General features: G+C 51.0%; 1 protein-coding gene across 3 annotated transcripts; it reads right to left on the reverse strand.

The window, feature by feature from the left end:
- Nucleotides 1-1,176: 1,176 nt before the first annotated feature.
- Capg (capping actin protein, gelsolin like) lies at nucleotides 1,177-17,057 on the reverse strand. Of its 3 annotated transcripts, none has more exons than XM_038319509.1 (10): nucleotides 17,027-17,057; nucleotides 9,009-9,044; nucleotides 8,729-8,901; nucleotides 8,486-8,640; nucleotides 8,126-8,293; nucleotides 7,083-7,232; nucleotides 6,699-6,791; nucleotides 6,120-6,252; nucleotides 2,764-2,852; nucleotides 1,177-1,376 (listed from the first exon to the last, which is right to left on the reverse strand). In XM_038319509.1, the coding sequence occupies exons 2-10, from the start codon at nucleotides 9,029-9,031 to the stop codon at nucleotides 1,311-1,313; spliced, it is 1,050 nt and encodes a 349-aa protein (XP_038175437.1). In that variant the 5' UTR covers nucleotides 9,032-9,044; nucleotides 17,027-17,057; the 3' UTR covers nucleotides 1,177-1,310. The 3 variants fall into 3 exon arrangements, with proteins under 3 accessions (XP_038175437.1, XP_038175436.1, XP_038175438.1); XM_038319508.1 differs by lacking the exon at nucleotides 17,027-17,057 and adding an exon at nucleotides 16,725-16,776; XM_038319510.1 differs by lacking the exon at nucleotides 17,027-17,057 and adding an exon at nucleotides 16,718-16,754.
- Between the last annotated feature and the right edge of the window lie 1,288 nt (nucleotides 17,058-18,345).

The raw sequence follows: 18,345 nt of genomic DNA on the forward strand, positions 1-18,345 counted from the left end.
AGCTGTTTTTCTTGGGGGTAGGAAGGACCGCCTTCAGCGGGAGAATCACTGGGTACCCGTCTTCCTCCCTGGCATGTGTTCCTGTGTGGTCAGTCGAGGGCTAGGAAGTCTCAGGGAGACCGAGGGCGGGTTCACAGACAAGCTCTTTGACACAGCATCAGGAAGATGAACTTGATTAGACTTTCTGACTTTGTGCGGGACAGAAGAATCCAGTGCCACAGCTCAGAGCCTCAATAACACTTGGGACATAGGAGGGAGGTGCAGGGCAGGACAGGAGGGCCTCAGCCTCTGGCCCCCTCTCTAGCTTGTTTTTTTTTTTTTTTTTTTTGAGTTGGTGTGTCATAGCCAAGGCTGACCTTGAACTCACTGTGTGTCAAAGGCTAAAGGCGTGATCCACCTCCCTCTACCTCCTAGGTAGGTATGTCAGAGTTACAGACAGGTACCACAAAATCTGGCTCACTCACTCTCTGCCCTCTTTTCTCTGCTATTTCATACTGTCATTAACAAGAAATAGAACGAGGGCTGTGGCCAAGGAAACAAGGGCCTCTCCACTAGGCTGGTGCTTTTTACACACACACACACACACACACTCACACACATTCACCACAGGCAAGCAAGGATCAGAAATAGGGCTTCTCCATTATAGACTGGTGCCTCTCTCTCTCTCTCTCTCTCTCTCTCTCTCTCTCTCTCTCTCTCTGACACACACACACACACACACCAGCCCCGGGCTGATGAGCCAAACACAAAACCCAGCGGAGTAAGAAAGGACAATTGGCCCTGCTCAAGGACTCTGGCACATTCCGTTGCTGGGTTCGTGTAATCATTTAAAACTGCCTCATGGGTGCTTATTGGGGCATCTGAGGAAATACTGGCTTGAACAGAAATCTATCCCCAGCCACAGCCACAGCCTTCTCCCAGCTGGGAATGTGAGACTTGAACTAAACCCTGGCCTGAAAGCAATGCCGAGGCCTGGCACTGTGCCACCTCCCTATCAGGTTCTGGGCACGGTGGGGATTGGACAGCGGCTCCACTGAGTCCCGGCCACGCAGAGCCAGAGCTGGGCTCCTGGAAGCAGTGGGATTATCTGTCACCTATGTTCTACTCAGACCCCAGAATGGGGACGAGCCCAAGTGAATAGGCAGAAAAAACAGCCCAGGGCGAGCACACAGGAGAGAGCTGGGAATTGGGAACGGAATGCGCGCCCTTTATTGAGCATCCGGAGGGCACCTCGGTGCTGACTCAGCAGCGGGGGCGTTGGGGGGGGGCAGATGGTGGGAGACGGGAGAGCAGGCTGGGGACTCCCACCCTCACTTCCAGTCCTTGAAGAATTGCTTGAAGATGGGACTCTCTCGGCCCTGGGGTAGAATCTCCACCTGCAGTGGGAGAAAGTCTTGGCTCACAGGCTGCCCACCTATGCTTCTGAGGGGCACAAGGGCTGCCATGACCAAGGGAACGCGCAGCAATACCTAGCCAGCTGTGTCTCCCAAGAGAATGTTTCTTTGTAATAAATCTTCTTGTCATGGTCCTACAGTTAGGTTGTCTTGCTACATCAGAGACAGGGGCGAGGGCATTTTCCCACACGTGCCGTCAACCAGAAGGCCCACATCTTTGAGTGGCGCACAATGTGCTGTGGTTTTAATGCCACTTGTGCTGTGGTTTTCGATGGCCCCCACACAAATACACCCTTTTGTGGGTTTTTCTAGAGGCTATGGGAGGAACCACTCTAAAAGGATATCTGGTCCATCATGATTTAGGAGGAAAAAGGACCACTTTGCCCCATGAATATAACACCCAAATCCCAAATAGTCATAAAATTGTCTCCAATAGCCACAGTGCAGAACCCAGTGAGGTACAATGGCAATGCATTCCAGTCTCTTTGGAGTGTTCCTTTGTGTGATTTGCTAAATAAACTGCTCAAACTGTCTGTCTCTTGGCTAAATTCTTTCATTCAAGAAAACAGGAGAGGCCACAAGCAGTGTAAGCCAGTCCCGAGAAGACAAAGATGAGAATCAAGCTCACTGGACACAGGCTAAGAGAACACTGCCTCATGGATTGGGTACCCAGTTTGGCAGATTCCGCCAATTAGACTCAGCTGTACCAGAATTTCTGATTAGGGAATGGTGACCTGTGATTTCGGCACTTGAGAGGCTGAGGCAGGAGAATCGTTGTAAGTTCAGGCTAGCTGGGGATACATATTCTAAGCTACTCTGGGCAACAGAGGAGGACCGTCTTGAAAGGGATCAAGGGGGGCTGAGGACATAGCTCCATTGGTAGAGCGCCTGCCAGCCATACACCAAGCCCTGGGTTCAGTTCCCAGCATCACATAAGCCAGGTGGGACCCACACCTGTAATCCGAGGCCAGAAGATGAGAAGTTCAAGGTCATCCTTGGCTACTTAGAGAGTTTGAGGCCAGCCTGGTCTGCATGAGACCCATATGGAGAGGGGCGAGGTGAGAATAACTTGTGTAGCCACCGTGCTGGGACTAAGAGAAAGGAACACTAGTGGCTGGGGAGACCCAGCCCCAGTGACACACCTTGCCCTTCCGCCCCCCAGACTTCTCTCTGAAAATATGTTTTGGGTTTTTGTTTTTTGTTTTGTTTTTTTAAAAGGCTGAAGGACTGAAAGGCCTTTCCACCTGACTGGTCTGAGGCAGGCAAGTCTACTCCCAACTCCTGAGCTGTCCGGCTCTTGTCCAGGCTGGGGTAGGGAGCCACAAAAGGGTACCAGGAGGAGGAGGTGGGGACATGGATTTGTCCTCACCTGAGTGTTTGGGGAGTATCTCATCCGCGAGATGAAGCCATCTGCCACTTGGAGGGCTGCCTGCCGCTCCTTCTCGTTAGCTTTTCGCCCTAGAACATAGGAAGGAGATTTCAAAAGGAGCAGAAGGTGAGTTGTGGCTGACTGGAGAAGACTTGTCCAGTGTATGCGAAGCTCTGCTTTCTGTCCCTAGCACCACAGAAAACCATGTGTAAGCCCTGCACTGGGGAGGTGGAGGCGGGAAGCTCAGAACTCCAGCCCCATCTTCACGTCCTCAGCTCCATAGGAAGTTCAAAGTCAGCTTAGACTGCATGAGCCACTGGAGGGGTGGAAAGTCTCTAGTCTCGACCCTATTTTCTTGAGGAAATTTAAGGGGTACACATAATACCTGACAGTTTTGTTTTGTTTTGTTTTTAAACAAACGTACTCAGAGTACCTAAGGACTTGGAGTATGAAGTCATACCCTTAATTTTTTTTCCCAGAAAGCTGGCAGCTCTAAGATAAGATTTAATTAATTAATTAAAGCTTCTGCCTGAACCAGCAGAGTCTTTTGGCTCGAGCCATCTTTAGAAAGAGCGAGGTTCCTCCTAGACATCGAACTGTAAGGCCAATGGGCTAGGGCAGTGGCTCAGCAATTAAGAGCACTTGCTCCTCTTGCAAAGGACCTGAGTTCGATTCCCAACACCCACTTGGCACTCACAACCATCTGAAATTCCAGTTCCGAGAAAGCCAGTACTGTCTTCTGGCTTCTAAGGACGCTGTACACACACAATTCTCAGGCATACATGCAAGAAAAATAGACATACATACGCATAAAATAAAAGAAACACTAGGGCTCCGGAGCCCCTCCCCTTCTGTGGGCGTACAGGATAACACAGATAGCACTGTTCTGCTGACAAACTTTTTGTGGGCAACTAAATAGGACATGGAATGAGATTTCTTGTAGAGGCGAATTGACTCACACAGGGCTGAAAACCAGCATGCTTGCTGATGAAGTGTTTATAAAACTGAAAACACACAGAATCCACAATACAGGCAATGTAGGCAATCATCTGTGTAGGCCTTTATATAGGCAATCAATCATTGGGGCGCAAAGTGTGATTCAAGCTGAAGGCATTTGACGGGAAAAGAGCCAAGCAGTGGCTGACTCTCTAACCACTGTCAAAGTCTTGTGAACCATGAAGTATCTGTGTCCTTCCTCTGTAAGTGACTCACTGCTGTGGCATCCGTGGGCACTTGTCTTCCTGCTCCCGAGCTTTCTGTCCTACTGTGCCCTTTTCTGTAAGGATTCCTTTCTCAGGGACCACAGACACTCACATGAGCCTCTGGAATCTTAGCACTGGCTTCATGGGGTTTGGCGCCTCTGCAGGAAGGAAGAGGCCATCCCAGGGCAAGGGATGTAGCTCAGTGGGTAGAATATTTGCCCAGCATGCCCTGGGTTCCAACCGCAGCACCAGAGAAAATCCCAGCACTCAGGAGATGGAGGCAAGAGAATCAGGGGTTTAGGGGCATCTCTGGCTGCATAACAAGTCAGAGGCCAGCCTGGGCTACATGAGACCTTGTCTCAAAAAGGAAGGGAAAGGGCTGGAGAGATGACTCGGTGATTAAGAGCACTTGCTGCTTTTGCAAAGGACCAGAGTTCAGTTCCCAGCACCCACATCGGGAGCTCAAAACTGCTTTTAACAGCAGCTAAAGGGCCTCCTCTGGCCTCCTCGGGCACCCACAGGCTTGTACACACACAGGAAGTGTGAGGACCTGACTTTGCAAACTCTGTTTTGTTTTTGTTTATTTTATTTTATGGGCATTTGTGTCTTGCCATGGGTGTCAGGTCCCTTGGAACTGGAATTACAGACAGTTGTGAGCTGCCATGTGGGTGCTGGGAATTGAACCCAGGTCCTCTGGAAGAGCAATCAGTGCTCTTAACCACTGAGCTGTCTCTCCAGGCCCACAAACTCTGTTTTAAAAAGGGGACTTCATCTTAAGCCATACAATGAGTGGGGGGCCCAATCTCAGCTCCAGAGAAGTGCTGGGATAGCAGAATTTGAACAGATATCCTGGAAATAGCCAATTAAGGAACTAGGGAGCAAGGCCATAAAATTTAACGAGGTCCAGAAGCTCCTAGGAGGCATCCTGTCCTTGAAGATACCTTGTCAGTAACTTATGGCTCTTTGTTAGGTTTTTGTGCCCCAAACCTGACCAATGGTTTCAGAAACTATCTTACCCTATGACCCCTTACCCAATCCCAAGACAACAGGACATGAACTCCCCTGATTGTGGCATTTCCCCTTTAAAAGTTCTACACACACACACACACACACACACACACACACACACCCCGGCTCCCTGCCACACTTTCTGCACCCACCATGCTGGATGCTGGAAAGGTATTGGTCCAAACTTGAGTTTGCATATTAAAAACCCTCATGTAATTTGCATCAGAAATCCAGCTCTGTGAATTCATTTGGGGGACCAGAAACTTGGGCATAACAAAAGAAAGAAGAAAAGAAAAGAAAGAAAGAGAGAGAGAGAGAGAGAGAGAGAGAGAGAGAGAGAGAGAGAGAGAGAGAGGGGAGCGAGGGAGGGAGGGAGGGAGGGAGGGAGGGAGGGAGGGAGGGAGGGAGGGAGGGAGGGAGGGAGGCTGGCTCCTGGGATCATGCTGTCTTTACATTTTCCATGGTCAAAGCAAGCAGCCAGGCTCCTGCACACAGCTGCCTTTCTCTCTCTCCAGTAAATACAATCTCTTGGAAAAGCACAGCCTGCAAGTTTACCACACACTGCGTAAAGTGCTACCAAGCCCAACTAAAATGTACCTCAGTTACAGTTAACTCAGAACCTCAAGGTCAGGGACCTCAGAACCCAGAAGGCCTGGAAACTGCAGAGAAAGTTCTCAAAGTGTCTCCCCTTGAGCCCCACAGACATACCCTGGGAACGCTGTCTCCCCTAGAGCCCCCCCCCAGGCTTACCCTGGGAACACTGTCTCCCCTGGAGCCCCCCCCCCAGGCTTATCCTGGGAACACTGTCTCCCCTGGAGCCCCCCCAGGCTTATCCTGGGAACACTGTCTCCCCGGGGAGCCCCGCAGACATACCCTGGAAACGTGTTAAACACACACATGCTCAGGCTCCAGCCTAGACCTGGTGAATCTGAATCTCTGGGACTGACCCAGAAATGTATTCAACAGGTCCTTGGAGTTTTGTGGCCCACTGAGGTTTTTCAAAATGGCTGAGATTGCTGGGTTCAAGGAAGCTGTAGGACCCTCAGGCTGACGTGGCTAAGCCTGCTGCAGGGCCCCATGGCAGCCACAGGCAGGGCCCCATGGCAGCCGCAGGCCCTCAGGCTCATACAGAGGAGTCACACATACCCTTCCAGATGTAGATTTTGCCACAGAGTCCGTTGTCCAGAACAAAGCAGTCATCTGGGATCAGTAGTTCAGAGGCAAAGGGGCTAGAGTCAGCTACCTTGGTGAGATTCATCTGTCCAGTGGCATCAGAGACCTAGGGAGGAAGTTCAGTCCCCAGTGTGACACACACACACACACACACACACACACACACGCTCACCTTAAATGAAGGAATGGGTTACCCAGGCCCTCCCCAGTTGCTTTTCCCAACAGTTCTGAGCAACAGGCAGGAAAAAACCTCCCAAAGGCAAGCTCCAGGCAGCCCCTCTCTTCAACAGACAAGAGAGGTGACTTTCACATTACAAGTAACTGAACAGGGTTCAAGTAAAGGCAAGCTCCGCCTTAGCTTCCAAGCTCCACCAGCAAGCTGGAAGTGCTTATCTCCTCAGAGGACTGCCATCTGCCTATTCCCACCCATCCCTCCTCTGACCCCTACAAACCTACCTGGCCCAGCCTTCCCACACCCTCCTCCCCGCTTCAGCTCCATGCCTCTGCCACGGGGGATGACTGGTTGGTCCCCAGCAGGCCTGCCGTGCCCACCTTATACAGGGCGGCAGCCTGGGCGTTGGTCTTATCAGCTGTGAGGTCTTCCTCAGGGTTGCCCTCCTTCAGAGCAGGCTTGGGGCCCAGAACCTGCAGAACCAGACAGGATTACTGGGGCTTACACCCAAATTCTTCAAGTCACCACATCCAGGGCCACCTGTATCCTGCACTAAAGTGGAGGGCAAAGCGACGGAGCCAGCCTGCCCAAGTCTGTACCCACTCAGAGGAACCCTTTGCCACTGTCACATGAGGGTACCCCATGCGCGACCACAGGGCGGAGCAGGGCTCCGGATGGCCCCAGTCCTCTCATCCCAGCTTTCATTGTCTCTCCCGGCTACGTCCAAACAGCAGCTCCCATCTGCCCACCCCAGTGTTCCCAACCTGAATCATCTCGGCCGGCTCCTCTCCATCCGTGATAATTTCCACCTGGGCCTTGCCCTGCCGCTCGCTGTCCCTGATGGCCAGGGCCAGGTCCCTTGCCTTGTTACGTTCCAGGATGTTGGACTTTGCACCACACCAGGCGAAGATGTTCTGCAGAGAAGCCAGACAGGCCCATCACAGCCAGTAGCCTTTGTCCTGCCCCCACTGAAAAACTGTCCCCACAGGCGGTGCAAGCAAGAAGGCCGTGCCAGTGTGGGGCATAGTAATGGCAGCACACGCCTTTGATCCCAGTACTCACAAGGCAGAGGCTGAGGCAGGCAGATGTCTGCGTATTAGAGACCAGGTCTACATAGTGAGTTCCAGGACAACCTGGGGCTACACTGAGACTCTAGCTCAAAAGCAAACAAAATCCCAGAAGTCAGGGCCACTCTCCAGAGGCCTCTGAGAAAGGGAAGGACAATGCCTGTAAGAGTGCCTCCTGCGCTGGAGAGATGTCTCAGTGGTCAAGAGTACCCACTGCTCTTGCCGGGACCTGCTTTCTGAGCACCCACGATAGGGAACTGACAACTGCCTGTAACTCCAACTCCGGCGCCCTCTCCTGGCCTCTGCTGGTATCTGTATTCATGAGTATATGCCTACCCCCTCCCAACACACACAAATTTTTAAAAAACGTAATCAAATTACAACAAAAAAAATTCAAAAAACATGTTTTAAGAAAGTTTGAAGCTTTCTGTTGAGCCCCATTTATAAACTTTGGGCTGCATGCAGCCAATGGCCGTGGGTTGGAGAGGCCTGGAACCGAACGGGAGGAAGCACAAGAGATATGTATACAGGTTCGAGATCGCTGTATCTACGAGACTGGATGTCTGTGGATGGTGGAGCCTGCGGCACTGGGAAATAATCCCTATGGGTCTAAGGGCTGGCTGGCTGGCTGGGGATGTCTTCTCCCGGATGTTCACCAGAACACTGGTTCTCACTGCTCCCCGGGCCTCCCAGGCTGTCTTAAAGCACGGCGCCGGCACAGTGTCTGGCCACCTACCCACCTGACCCAGGTCCAGGATGAAGCAGTCCCCGGTGTTGAAGCTGTCCCAGCTCAGCGCCCTCTCCGTGGCACGGATGTTTTTCTTCCCTTTAACTTGGTAGAGCTTCTTGATGGCTGCTGGGGTGGCCCCCGAGTTTGTCTTGTGAAATGCGGACTCCACACCACCTTCCTGCAACCCAGAAAACTGGCCTGAGAGGCCTCACAGGCACCCAGTGCCTTCTGCACTGCATCACACGAGGAGATGAGAAAAGTGGAAACCAACCCCCGAGGGTTCCCAGGCCTTCCGAAGGATAAGACAGCCAGAAAGAGGAGCTGACTCAGGGCAAAGTCACGGGAACGAAGGCCTGGAGGTGGGTCTCACCTGGTACTTGAGGCCACGCGGGAAGTAGCTCATGAAGAGATCCGACTCGTTCCCTTGAACCTCACGGTGCTGCACAGGCCGCTCCCCAAGGAGGGTGTTGAGGTGCACGGCCAGCACAGCACAGGCTCCCTGTTCGTCCCGGGATGACTGCTGGCCTAGGATGAAGGTGAGAGGTGACAGACAAGGTCCCCGAGACCCCCTGCAACCTCCGTCCCTGCCTTGGCCGAATTCCAACGCCTTTACCTATCCACAGGTGCAGATGGGAGACCTCTTCGGGGCCATTGTGAAGCACTAGGTAGGAGTCCCCAGAGAAGAAGATGCCATAGTTCTCTCGCGCTAGGGGCACCGGCTTCAGCTTCTCCACCCGCCATATGTGTAGGCCTGGGTCTTGGACTGAGGCTGGGAATGGGGAGCCACTGTAGGAAGAGATGGTTGCTAGAGGGCTCAAGCACGGATGCTTGGGCAGGCCTGGAGACGGAAGTCTGGGTACAGTGAGAGCAGAGACATGGGGCACACTGCCTACCTCTGCGGGATGGGTGTGTACATGCTGCTTCCAGACCTGAGGAGAGAAACCATGGTTACCACGAGGGTCCTAAAAGATCTTCCTCGTTGGTTTCGGGGAGCCTTCCAGGTGGCCAAGTAGTCTCCCTTTGGCTTTTTGAGGCAGTGTCTTATGTAACCTGGGTGGTCCTCACAGCTGTCAGGAGCTGAGGATGACCTAGACTGAGGTGATGCTCAACAGCTAACTGCTTGCATGGCACATGTGAGGACCAGAGTAGAGTTTGAATCCTCAGAAACCACATACGTGTTGGGTGAGCTGCCCACTTGTAATTCCAGCTTCAGAGGACAGAGACAGGGGAATCCCCAAAGCAAACTGAAGAACAAAACTAGCCCCATTGGCAAGCTCTGGTTTGGTTAAGAGACCCTGCCTCAATGAGTAAGATGAAGAGTCCTGACATCAACTTTGGGCCTCCACATGCATACACACACATGTTATTAGACCTATACACGTGTCCACACATGCAGACATGCACAAACACGATTCGCGCACACACACACAAATAGGAAAAGTATTTACAAAATAAAAATTTTAAATTAAAAAACACAAAACTCAGTGATCAAATGATGTTTATGTTGGGGACGTAAGGTTGTTCCAACATCTGAACTTAACCAATATAATACATATTAACAAACCTATGTGACATTGGTATATCTTTATGGCTATTCATATCAATATAACACACCACATTTACAAGTATATGTGATATTAATATATCCTTGTGAATAGTCATATCAATGTGTACACAGAAAGCATTTAGCAAAACTTTACAACCATTCCTGATTTAGAATCAACAAACAGCCGGGCGGTGGTGGCGCACGCCTTTAATCCCAGCACTCGGGAGGCAGAAGCAGGCGGATCTCTGTGAGTTCGAGACCAGCCTGGTCTACAAGAGCTAGCTCCAGGACAGGCTCTAAAGCTGCAGGGAAACCCTGTCTCGAAAACCAAAAAAAAAAAAAAAAAAAAAAAAAAAAAAAATAGAATCAACAAACAAACAAAATAAGCCACCTGGTGCTGAAGAGATGGCTCAGCAGTTAAGAGTACTTGTTATTCTTGCAGAGGATCTGAGTTCAGTTCCCAGGAGCCAACAATCATCTATATTCCAGTTCTGGGGGCTAAATGCCCCCTTCTGGTCTTCAAGGGTACTACATGCTCACGGTGCATAGGTGTACTTGTAGGCAAAGCTACCCATACACATGAAAATAAAAATAAATAAATCTTTAAAAAAGTATGCTAAATATGCTAGCACAGGCTTGCAATCCCAGCACTTGGGCGATCAAGAGTTTTAGGTCAGCCTGAGTTGCACAAGAAGACCCTGCCTCAAAAACTAAAAGAAAAAAGAAGAAAAGAAGAAAAGGAGGAGGAGGAGGAGGAGGAGGAGGAGGAGGAGGAGGAGGAGGAGGAGGAGGAGGAGGAGAGGAGGAGAGGAGGAGGAGGAGGAGGAGGAGGAGGAGAGGAGGAGAGGAGGAGAGGAGGAGGAGGAGGAGGAGGAGGAGGAGAGGAGGAGAGGAGGAGGAGGAGGAGGAGGAGGAGAGGAGGAGAGGAGGAGAGGAGGAGGAGGAGGAGGAGAGGAGGAAGAGGAAAAGGCCAATTATGACAGCACGTGTGACCGTAACCCCAGCAATGGGAAGGGGAAGGCAGAAAGTCCAGATGCTCAGGGACATTCAGGTTCCAGGTTAGCCTGAGCTACATAAAACTCTGTCTTAAAACAACAGAAAATGCCTGGTATGACTGTGTACACCTGTGAAACCGACATTCCAGAAACAGAAGCAGGAGAATCAGAAGTTCAAGGCCATCCTTGGCTACCTAGTGAATTCTGAGCCAACCTGGGCTATAAAACACCCCCATCGAACAAGAAAAAGGAAGAAAGGAAGGAAAATAGACAAGGGGCCTGTGACTCAGCTGGGCGGGTAAAGGTCCTTGCTGCACAAGTCTGATGAAATGACTTTAATCTCAGAACCCAAGTAAAGGTGAAAGGAGAAAACAGACTCCCTGAGGCTGCCCTCAACCTCCACATTTACACCATACATATACATGCAGACACAGCCATACCAACAAAAATGTTATTTTTTAATCTAATATCTAAAAAATATCTTAACTATTAAGCAACAGATAAGGAACTGGAGATGCAGCTTAATTGGTAGAGAGCTTGCCTAGCACGCATGAAGTCCTGGGTTCAAGCCCAGCACTGCAGAACTGGACCTGATGGATGGCTCATGCCTGTAGTCTCAGCACTTGGGAGGTGGAGACAAGAGTTCAAGATCACCCTCAAAGTTTTTGAGGGCAGCTTGGGATCCATGGGATCCTGTGAGAAAAGAGTGAGAACTCGGCAAAGTGGAGCAGCCTGGAAGCCTGTAATCCCAGCTCTCAGAAGCAGAGGCGGGTGGAGCTCCGAAAAATCAAGGCCAGCCTGGTCTATGCAGTGGGTTCCAGGCCAGCCTGGTGTACATAATGGGTTTCAGGCCAGCCTGGTCTACATAACGGGTTCCAGGCCAGCTTGGTCTACATAGTGGGTTCCAGGCCAGCCAAGGATAGGAAGAGAGAAAGAGCAGAGTTTTTATTCTCTAAATCTACTAAAAACAAACCTTTCATGGGATTTTTCTCCCTCCTAGCCAACTCTCTCCCAGGGAAACTGCACTCATTCTGGGCATCAGCTCTCCCTTGTATGTGCCCAGCATCTTCCAGTTCCAGAATGATGAACGCCATCTTTGTTTTGTGAGTCGGTAGAGAAAAGATTTCTTGGGCAAAAGGAATTGTGGTATAGGGAGAATGCAAAAGGCAAGCTGTTGTTGTCATCGTTTTTAATTTCAGAAAAATACAGTCATAACAACTTCACCCTCCCTTTTCTTTGTTCCCAACGGTAGTTGATTCCTTTTTTGTCCCCCGCGTATGGACAATGGTTCATGCACACGTGCGCTCAACCTCTGCGTATGGACAATGGTACATGCACACACGCGCTCAACCTCCACGTATGGACAAAGGTACATGCACACGTGTGCTCAACCTCTGCGTATGGACAAAGGTACATGCACACGTGTGCTCAACCTCTGCGTATGGACAATGGTACATGCACACACACGCTCAACCTCCGCGTGTGGACAATGGTACATGCACACACACGCTCAACCTCCGCGTATGGACAAAGGTACATGCACACACGCACTTGAGTGTATGTGTACAGACACTAAATAAGTAAACAAATGTGAAGAAAGGATTGGCTTTCCCTTCCACCATGTGAGTTCTGGGGGTCAAACTCAGACGGTTAGCAGCAAGTGCTCCCTTACCACTGAGCCATGTCTCAGAGCTAAGGCATTTTGTTTGCTTGCTTGCTTGTTTATTGTAAGGCTTTTAAAGGAAGGAAGAGACCGCATGTCTCCAGCACTTAATTCAGTGTGTGCTTCCATCTGGTGAGTAACTGGAAGAGGTGCCCCGAGGGACACGGAGGGTGTGAGTAGGAAGCAGACCCTGCAGACTGGAGCTGCAGGAGCACAGAGGCGACTCTGTGGTCAGAGTGGCTGGGTCAGCAGGGACTGTTGAGTCTGCACAGGAAGCAGAGCAGGAGGCAGAGCTAGGGTGAAAGACTTGAAATGCCCGCGGGGAATTAGTACTTTCCTTTGCGGTATCAACCTCCCAAACAGAGGATCACACATTTCAGTGTGACCTCCCACAAATGCCATGGGCTGTGTGCACACCCCCTGCTATGGGCAGCCTAGCCTGTGAGTCAGGGAAGAACTGATGAGTCTGCCCCAAATCCAGACAGGAATGAGAGACTGAGCCTGTAACCTCGCTGCTTTCAGTTCCGTGTTACCAAAATGAGAAACTGGGCCGTGACTCAGAGTCAAGTGCCCTCCACTTCGAGTTACTGTGGGGTTCTGATGAGGGGATTCAGCTATCTGCTCCTTCATGACCCTCGTTAGTGCTCATTACAGTGCCTCCTCAGGACTGATGGTCCGCTGGCAAGGTGCTTGCTGAAAAGTCTAATGCCTTTAGTTCCATCCCCAGGACCCACAGGACAGAGGAGAGAACCAGCTCCTGGAGTTGCCCTCTGACCTCTGCACGCATGTCATGAAACATGCACACGTACAGACACAAAAATAAATAGTAAAAGTAAAAAAAAAAAATAACCAACCACCTTACAGAAGTGCAAAGACTCTGGCTAAACTTCGTCACTCCATCTAAGCCTTCTAGACCTTTCTCCATACTTCCTCACAAAATCCAGTTGCTGCCAAAGATTCCTGAAACATGCATTAGGCTGCAAGTCCCCATAATCCATATCCCATCATCCTTTATGCAGATCTGGTTCCTCGACCTGCACCATCCCCCACAAGATGTCTGCTCATCCTGGCTATCTTCAACAAGAAACCTGCTAGGTTAGTTTGACAGAACTTCCCCCCTTCCCCCCCCTTCCCCCCCCCCCCCCGCCGCCCGTGGTGCTTTCTTTTAGTAATTTTCCACACCCTGACTCTTCCCTAGCTCCTGGACTGTGAAAGCCTTGTTGGCTCACACTACTTGGATGTTGAGACTAGTCTTTCTCCCACACAGCAAGGGCCTGGTGCTCGGTCCCTATATTTATTGTGGCAGTCCTGTTATAGCCTTCCTTACGGTATCAAGTATTAGGGAATAAGCTTTTTTTTTCTTTTATTTCTTTTTTCTTTTGGGATAGGGTCTCTTATAGCCTGAGCTAGTCTCGCGTTCACTAGGTAGCCACCGGAGACTTTGGACTTCTGATCCTCCCGCCTTCACCTCCACAGTGCTGGATGACCAGGCTGGATTTACACAGATGGAACCCAGGTCTAGGTGGAACTCCATCAGCAGCTACATCCCCAGGCCCTGAGTGTATCAGCAGGCCAGGACACTCTCCTCAGGCTGGAAGTGTTTTCCGTAGGTGTTCAAAGTGATCCTCATAGTACATGAGGTACGAAAACAGGCTCTGGAGAGGAAGGCTTTTAAAACTGATAGCCAGGTGTGGTGGCGCATGCCTTTAATCCCAGCAGAGGCAGAGGCGGGAGCCTCTGTGAGTTTGAGGCCAGCCTGGACACAGAGTGAGTTCCAGGACAGCCAGCACTGTTACACAGAGAAACCCTGTCTTGATAAACAAAAACAAACAACAAAACTGACAACCTCCTGACAAAGCTAGGCAGGCTGGTACAAGCCTAGGATCCCAACTTGTTGATAAACTGAGGCAGATGTATTAGCAGTTTAAGACCAGCCTGAGCCGCAGAGTGTGTTCCCGCCTGTGCGACACAATGAGGCCAATCTCAAGACAAAAGGTGAAAAGAGAACCGGGAATGTAGCTCTGTGGTACCATGCTCACCTAGCATGCATGAGACTCCAAGTTCAGTTCCTACTCCCAAGCATGGGGAAGTGGGGTACATGAGGGACACTGGGCTATCAGTGAGAGAAGCCCTAGATCCTGACTGCCCCCCATCAGCTCCCTGGCAAACAGCTTTCCATTCTTGTTTCCTGCTTCTGCCTCCTCGGTAAGGTGCCTGTGCCGCAGTCCTCCATCCCTGTGAGCGAACGTCAGCCCCAGCTATTTGAGGGATGCTCCAGTACCCCAGTACCCCGTAGCTCCTGTGGGAGTTTTCCCAGCCCTCTCAGCAGGGGCAATCCTGACACCCTATCCCTCAAGCATTCAGTCCCTGCACTTCCGTGCATCCCCGATCTGTGCGGGGGGCTCAGCACTGGGCTGGCTGCAGGAGGGGAAGACAGAGATGAAGAACACTCTGCCTTGTGGCCTAGCCAGAGGGCTCAGGGAAGTGGAGGAGCCATCATCACATCCAATGAAACCACAGACCTGCTTCCTCCACATAAGACTATCACATAACCACAGACCAGCACTAGGAGCCTTAGTCCTCAGAGCACACACTCTTCCAGAGCACACTTAGTCGTCCTCTTCTTGAATGCTTTTGGTGGTGGAGAACTCACTGCTTCACAGGCACCCCCCCCCCACCAGGAGTTTATTAGAGGGGGCGTGTACAGGCCTGGGGAAGTCAGTGTGGAGAGATAGATAGATAGATAGAGAGAGAGAGAGAGAGAGAGAGAGAGAGAGAGAGAGAGAGGAAGATGGCACCAGGCAGTCTCTTATATATCTTCCTTTGGGAGTGGCAGGAGTGCTGGCACCAAACCCAAGGTCAAGGGGCACAGCTAAAAATCGTTCTACCACTGAGCTACGTCATAGCTGGTCATCTCTGTTGAAGACTCGTTTTCCCCACTGGGCCATAGGAGGGCATGAGTTTTAGGGACTGGCTCTCCCTGAGACTATAAAGCACCTTTGGAGCAGGAGGAAGAGTTTGCCTGTGGACCTTTGGGCACATATGATTGTGTCTAAACAATGTGTTCAATTGCCTTGATTTGCTGAGTCTCAGTTATCGGTGTAGATGAAACCAGAGGGATAGCCTAGGATCTCAGTGCCGGGGGCTCTGCTGGGAGCAGCCTTAAGGCAGAAAAGCAGGGTTGAAGGGGAAGTGGCCAGTCTTGGCCCTTAGAATAACCTGATGGACACCCTGGGTGCTTAGAGATGGGGGTCACTTCAACAACGTACTTGACCCCATCAATGACCTAACTGTGCAGCAGTGACCCAGTACTGAGGAAAACCTGGGCTATTTTTGCCCTCCTCAGACTCTGATTCTCAACAGGTCACTTTGTTTGGGTGGAAGCGTCACCCCAGCCCCTGGCATCCATATATCCCAAGACTCTGGAATGTTTGGGTGGAAGTTCCATCCCAAGCCCCCTCCCCTGGGAGTTGCCTCAGTCCAGACTCCACCCCTGAGAAAACCCGCCAAACAACGACCCCTCCCCAGAGATGCTCAAGACCACTCTCCCCACTGGGTATTTAAACTGCCCCCCAGAAAACAAACACGTGGTTTTCTGGTCTTCCTTCCTGCCTCCTCTGTGAGGGGCTGGAGATCCACCCCACCCAGGAGCGTTAGTATCCATTAAACCTGGGCTTTTTCTAATTTGGTTTGATTTGGTCTGATTTGGATTATCGCGTAGGCGGTGAGGCTTATTGGGATGCAAAAACTCTTCCCACTTCCCCTCACGGTCCCTCTTGCACCGTTAACTGTGAACTGAAATAGCACCAGCCCTAGGAAGGGACACAAGAAAGCAGGGACTTTCTGGACTGTGACCAATGCTCCTTAGAAGTGAGGACAGCAGTGGCTCTGGACAATGCTCCTTCCCCATACATGAAGCAGACCCCACTCCCCACACCTCCGAGTCTACCTTCTCTGTCCACACCATTCCCTGCATGGCCTGCTGCTGGGGGCTGGCTGGATGCCCCTCAAGTAGCTGTACCTACCTTGCCTCTTCCCAAGCCCCTTCAGTCCAGCTGTCTAGACCTAGGTCAGTGCTATCTAGGGAACAGCCACTGCCAGATCTGAACTCACCCCCTGACTGGCGGCCTTTGGAGATCTCTCAGAAGGTCTGACGCCACCTCCTACAGACCAGGATGAACCCAGACCCCCTAGCACCTCCCTGCAGCTGGAATACATCCACCACCACCCAGCCTCTCTGCAGCTGCAGAACCACAGTCAGACAATGGCCTCAGTCTGATTTATGCCTAGGGGCATCACTCCTGCCTTCCCAGACCCTAGCAGCCAGCCCTCCCCCAACCAGCCAGCCCTCCCTGTCCACCCAAGAGGGTCCAGCTAGCCCATCTCAGGAGCCCATACCCTTTACCTCTCCACAGGCCTTTTCTTCTCAGCCTCTTCTCAGCCTGCCCCACCCTTGCTTCTCACTTCCCTCTTCTCCTCCGAGTTGTCCCACCCACCTGCCCCACCCAAGGGAAGGCTCAGGGCTCTGAGGTCCAAGGACTCAGGGAAGCAAACTCTGAGACTCAGCTGGCCCGCTGACAGAAAGCTGTTTCTCAGACGTGCCCACTGGAAGGCTAGAGCCCACCCGTCTCCTCACAGCGGCCTCAGGCAAGGCAGGTTCTGAACAACTTCAAGTCAGACAAGCAAGGAAGGCCCCATTCCACTCACCAGCCCGGACAGGCACTTCTGCACAGATGAAGCCACACTCCCTGCTGTGGCTGGTTAGTCACATTTCCTGGGTTGGGTCACTGGCTCTGCACTAGCTTTTCCTCCTCCCCATAACTAGTTTGTCTCATTACCACGAGTACATGTGTTTTTCTTTTCTTTCTTTTTGGGTGGGGGGGTGCGGCAGGGGTTTCAAGACTGGGTTTCTCTGTGTAGCTTTGGAGTCTGTCCTGGAACTCACTCTGTAGACCAGGCTTGAACTCACAGAGATCTGCCTGCCTCTGCCTCCCGAGTGCTGGGATGGAAAGTGTGTGCCACCTTTTTTTTTTCTTTTTTGAAGCGAAATCCCAAGACAGTGTTTGGGGCCCTGACACACTCTGGTTGATTTGGGAGTGTGTCTATTTTCATTTGGGTATTTTGTTTTTGAGACAAGTACTCATATAGCCAAGGCATTATGATGTAGCTCAAGCTGGCCTTGAACTCCTGATTCTCCTGCCTCCTGAGTGCTGGGATTACAGGTGTGTACCAGCATGCCCAACTGTCTCTCTGTCTGTTACTGAGACAGTCCTACTTTGGAGCCCAGGCTACTATGAAACTCAATATGTAGCCCAGGTTGGCCTCGAATTTATGACAACCCTCCTGCTTCTGCTTCCTGAGCACTAGGATTCCATATACCAAGGCATCACCCCAGCTGCCTTGGCACATTTAATGCAGTCTCTCCATGCCCCAAATACCAAAGACTACCCCCTCAGCAGGTCGCGGTGACTCACATCTCTTTTTTTTGTTTTTTTTTTTGTTTTTTTTTTTTTTTTTTTTTTTGGTTTTTCGAGACAGGGTTTCTCTGTGGCTTTGGAGCCTGTCCTAGAGCTAGCTCTTGTAGACCAGGCTGGTCTCGAACTCACAGAGATCCACCTGCCTCTGCCTCCCAAGTGCTGGGATTAAAGACGTGCGCCACCACCACCCGGCTCTTTTTTTTTTTTTAGATAATTTATTTACTTTTATTTTATGTACATTGGTATTTTGCCTACATGTATCTCTGTGTGAGGGTGTCAGATTTCAGAGTTATAGACAGTTGTTAGTTGTCATGTGGGTGCTGGAAATAGAACCCGGGTCCTCTGGAAGAGCAGTCAGTACTCTTAACCACTGAGCCATTTCTCTGGCCCCAGTGGCTCACTTCTTTAATTCCAGCACTCAGGAGGCAAAGGAGGTGGAACTCTGAGTTCAAGGCCAGCCAAAACTACTAATCAAGGTCCTGGACAGCCAGGACCACACAGAAAAACCCTGTCTCAAGAAACCTAAATAAATAAATAAATAATGAAAAC

Source organism: Arvicola amphibius, chromosome 2 (assembly GCF_903992535.2).
Source record: "Arvicola amphibius chromosome 2, mArvAmp1.2, whole genome shotgun sequence".
NCBI lineage: Eukaryota > Metazoa > Chordata > Mammalia > Rodentia > Cricetidae > Arvicola > Arvicola amphibius.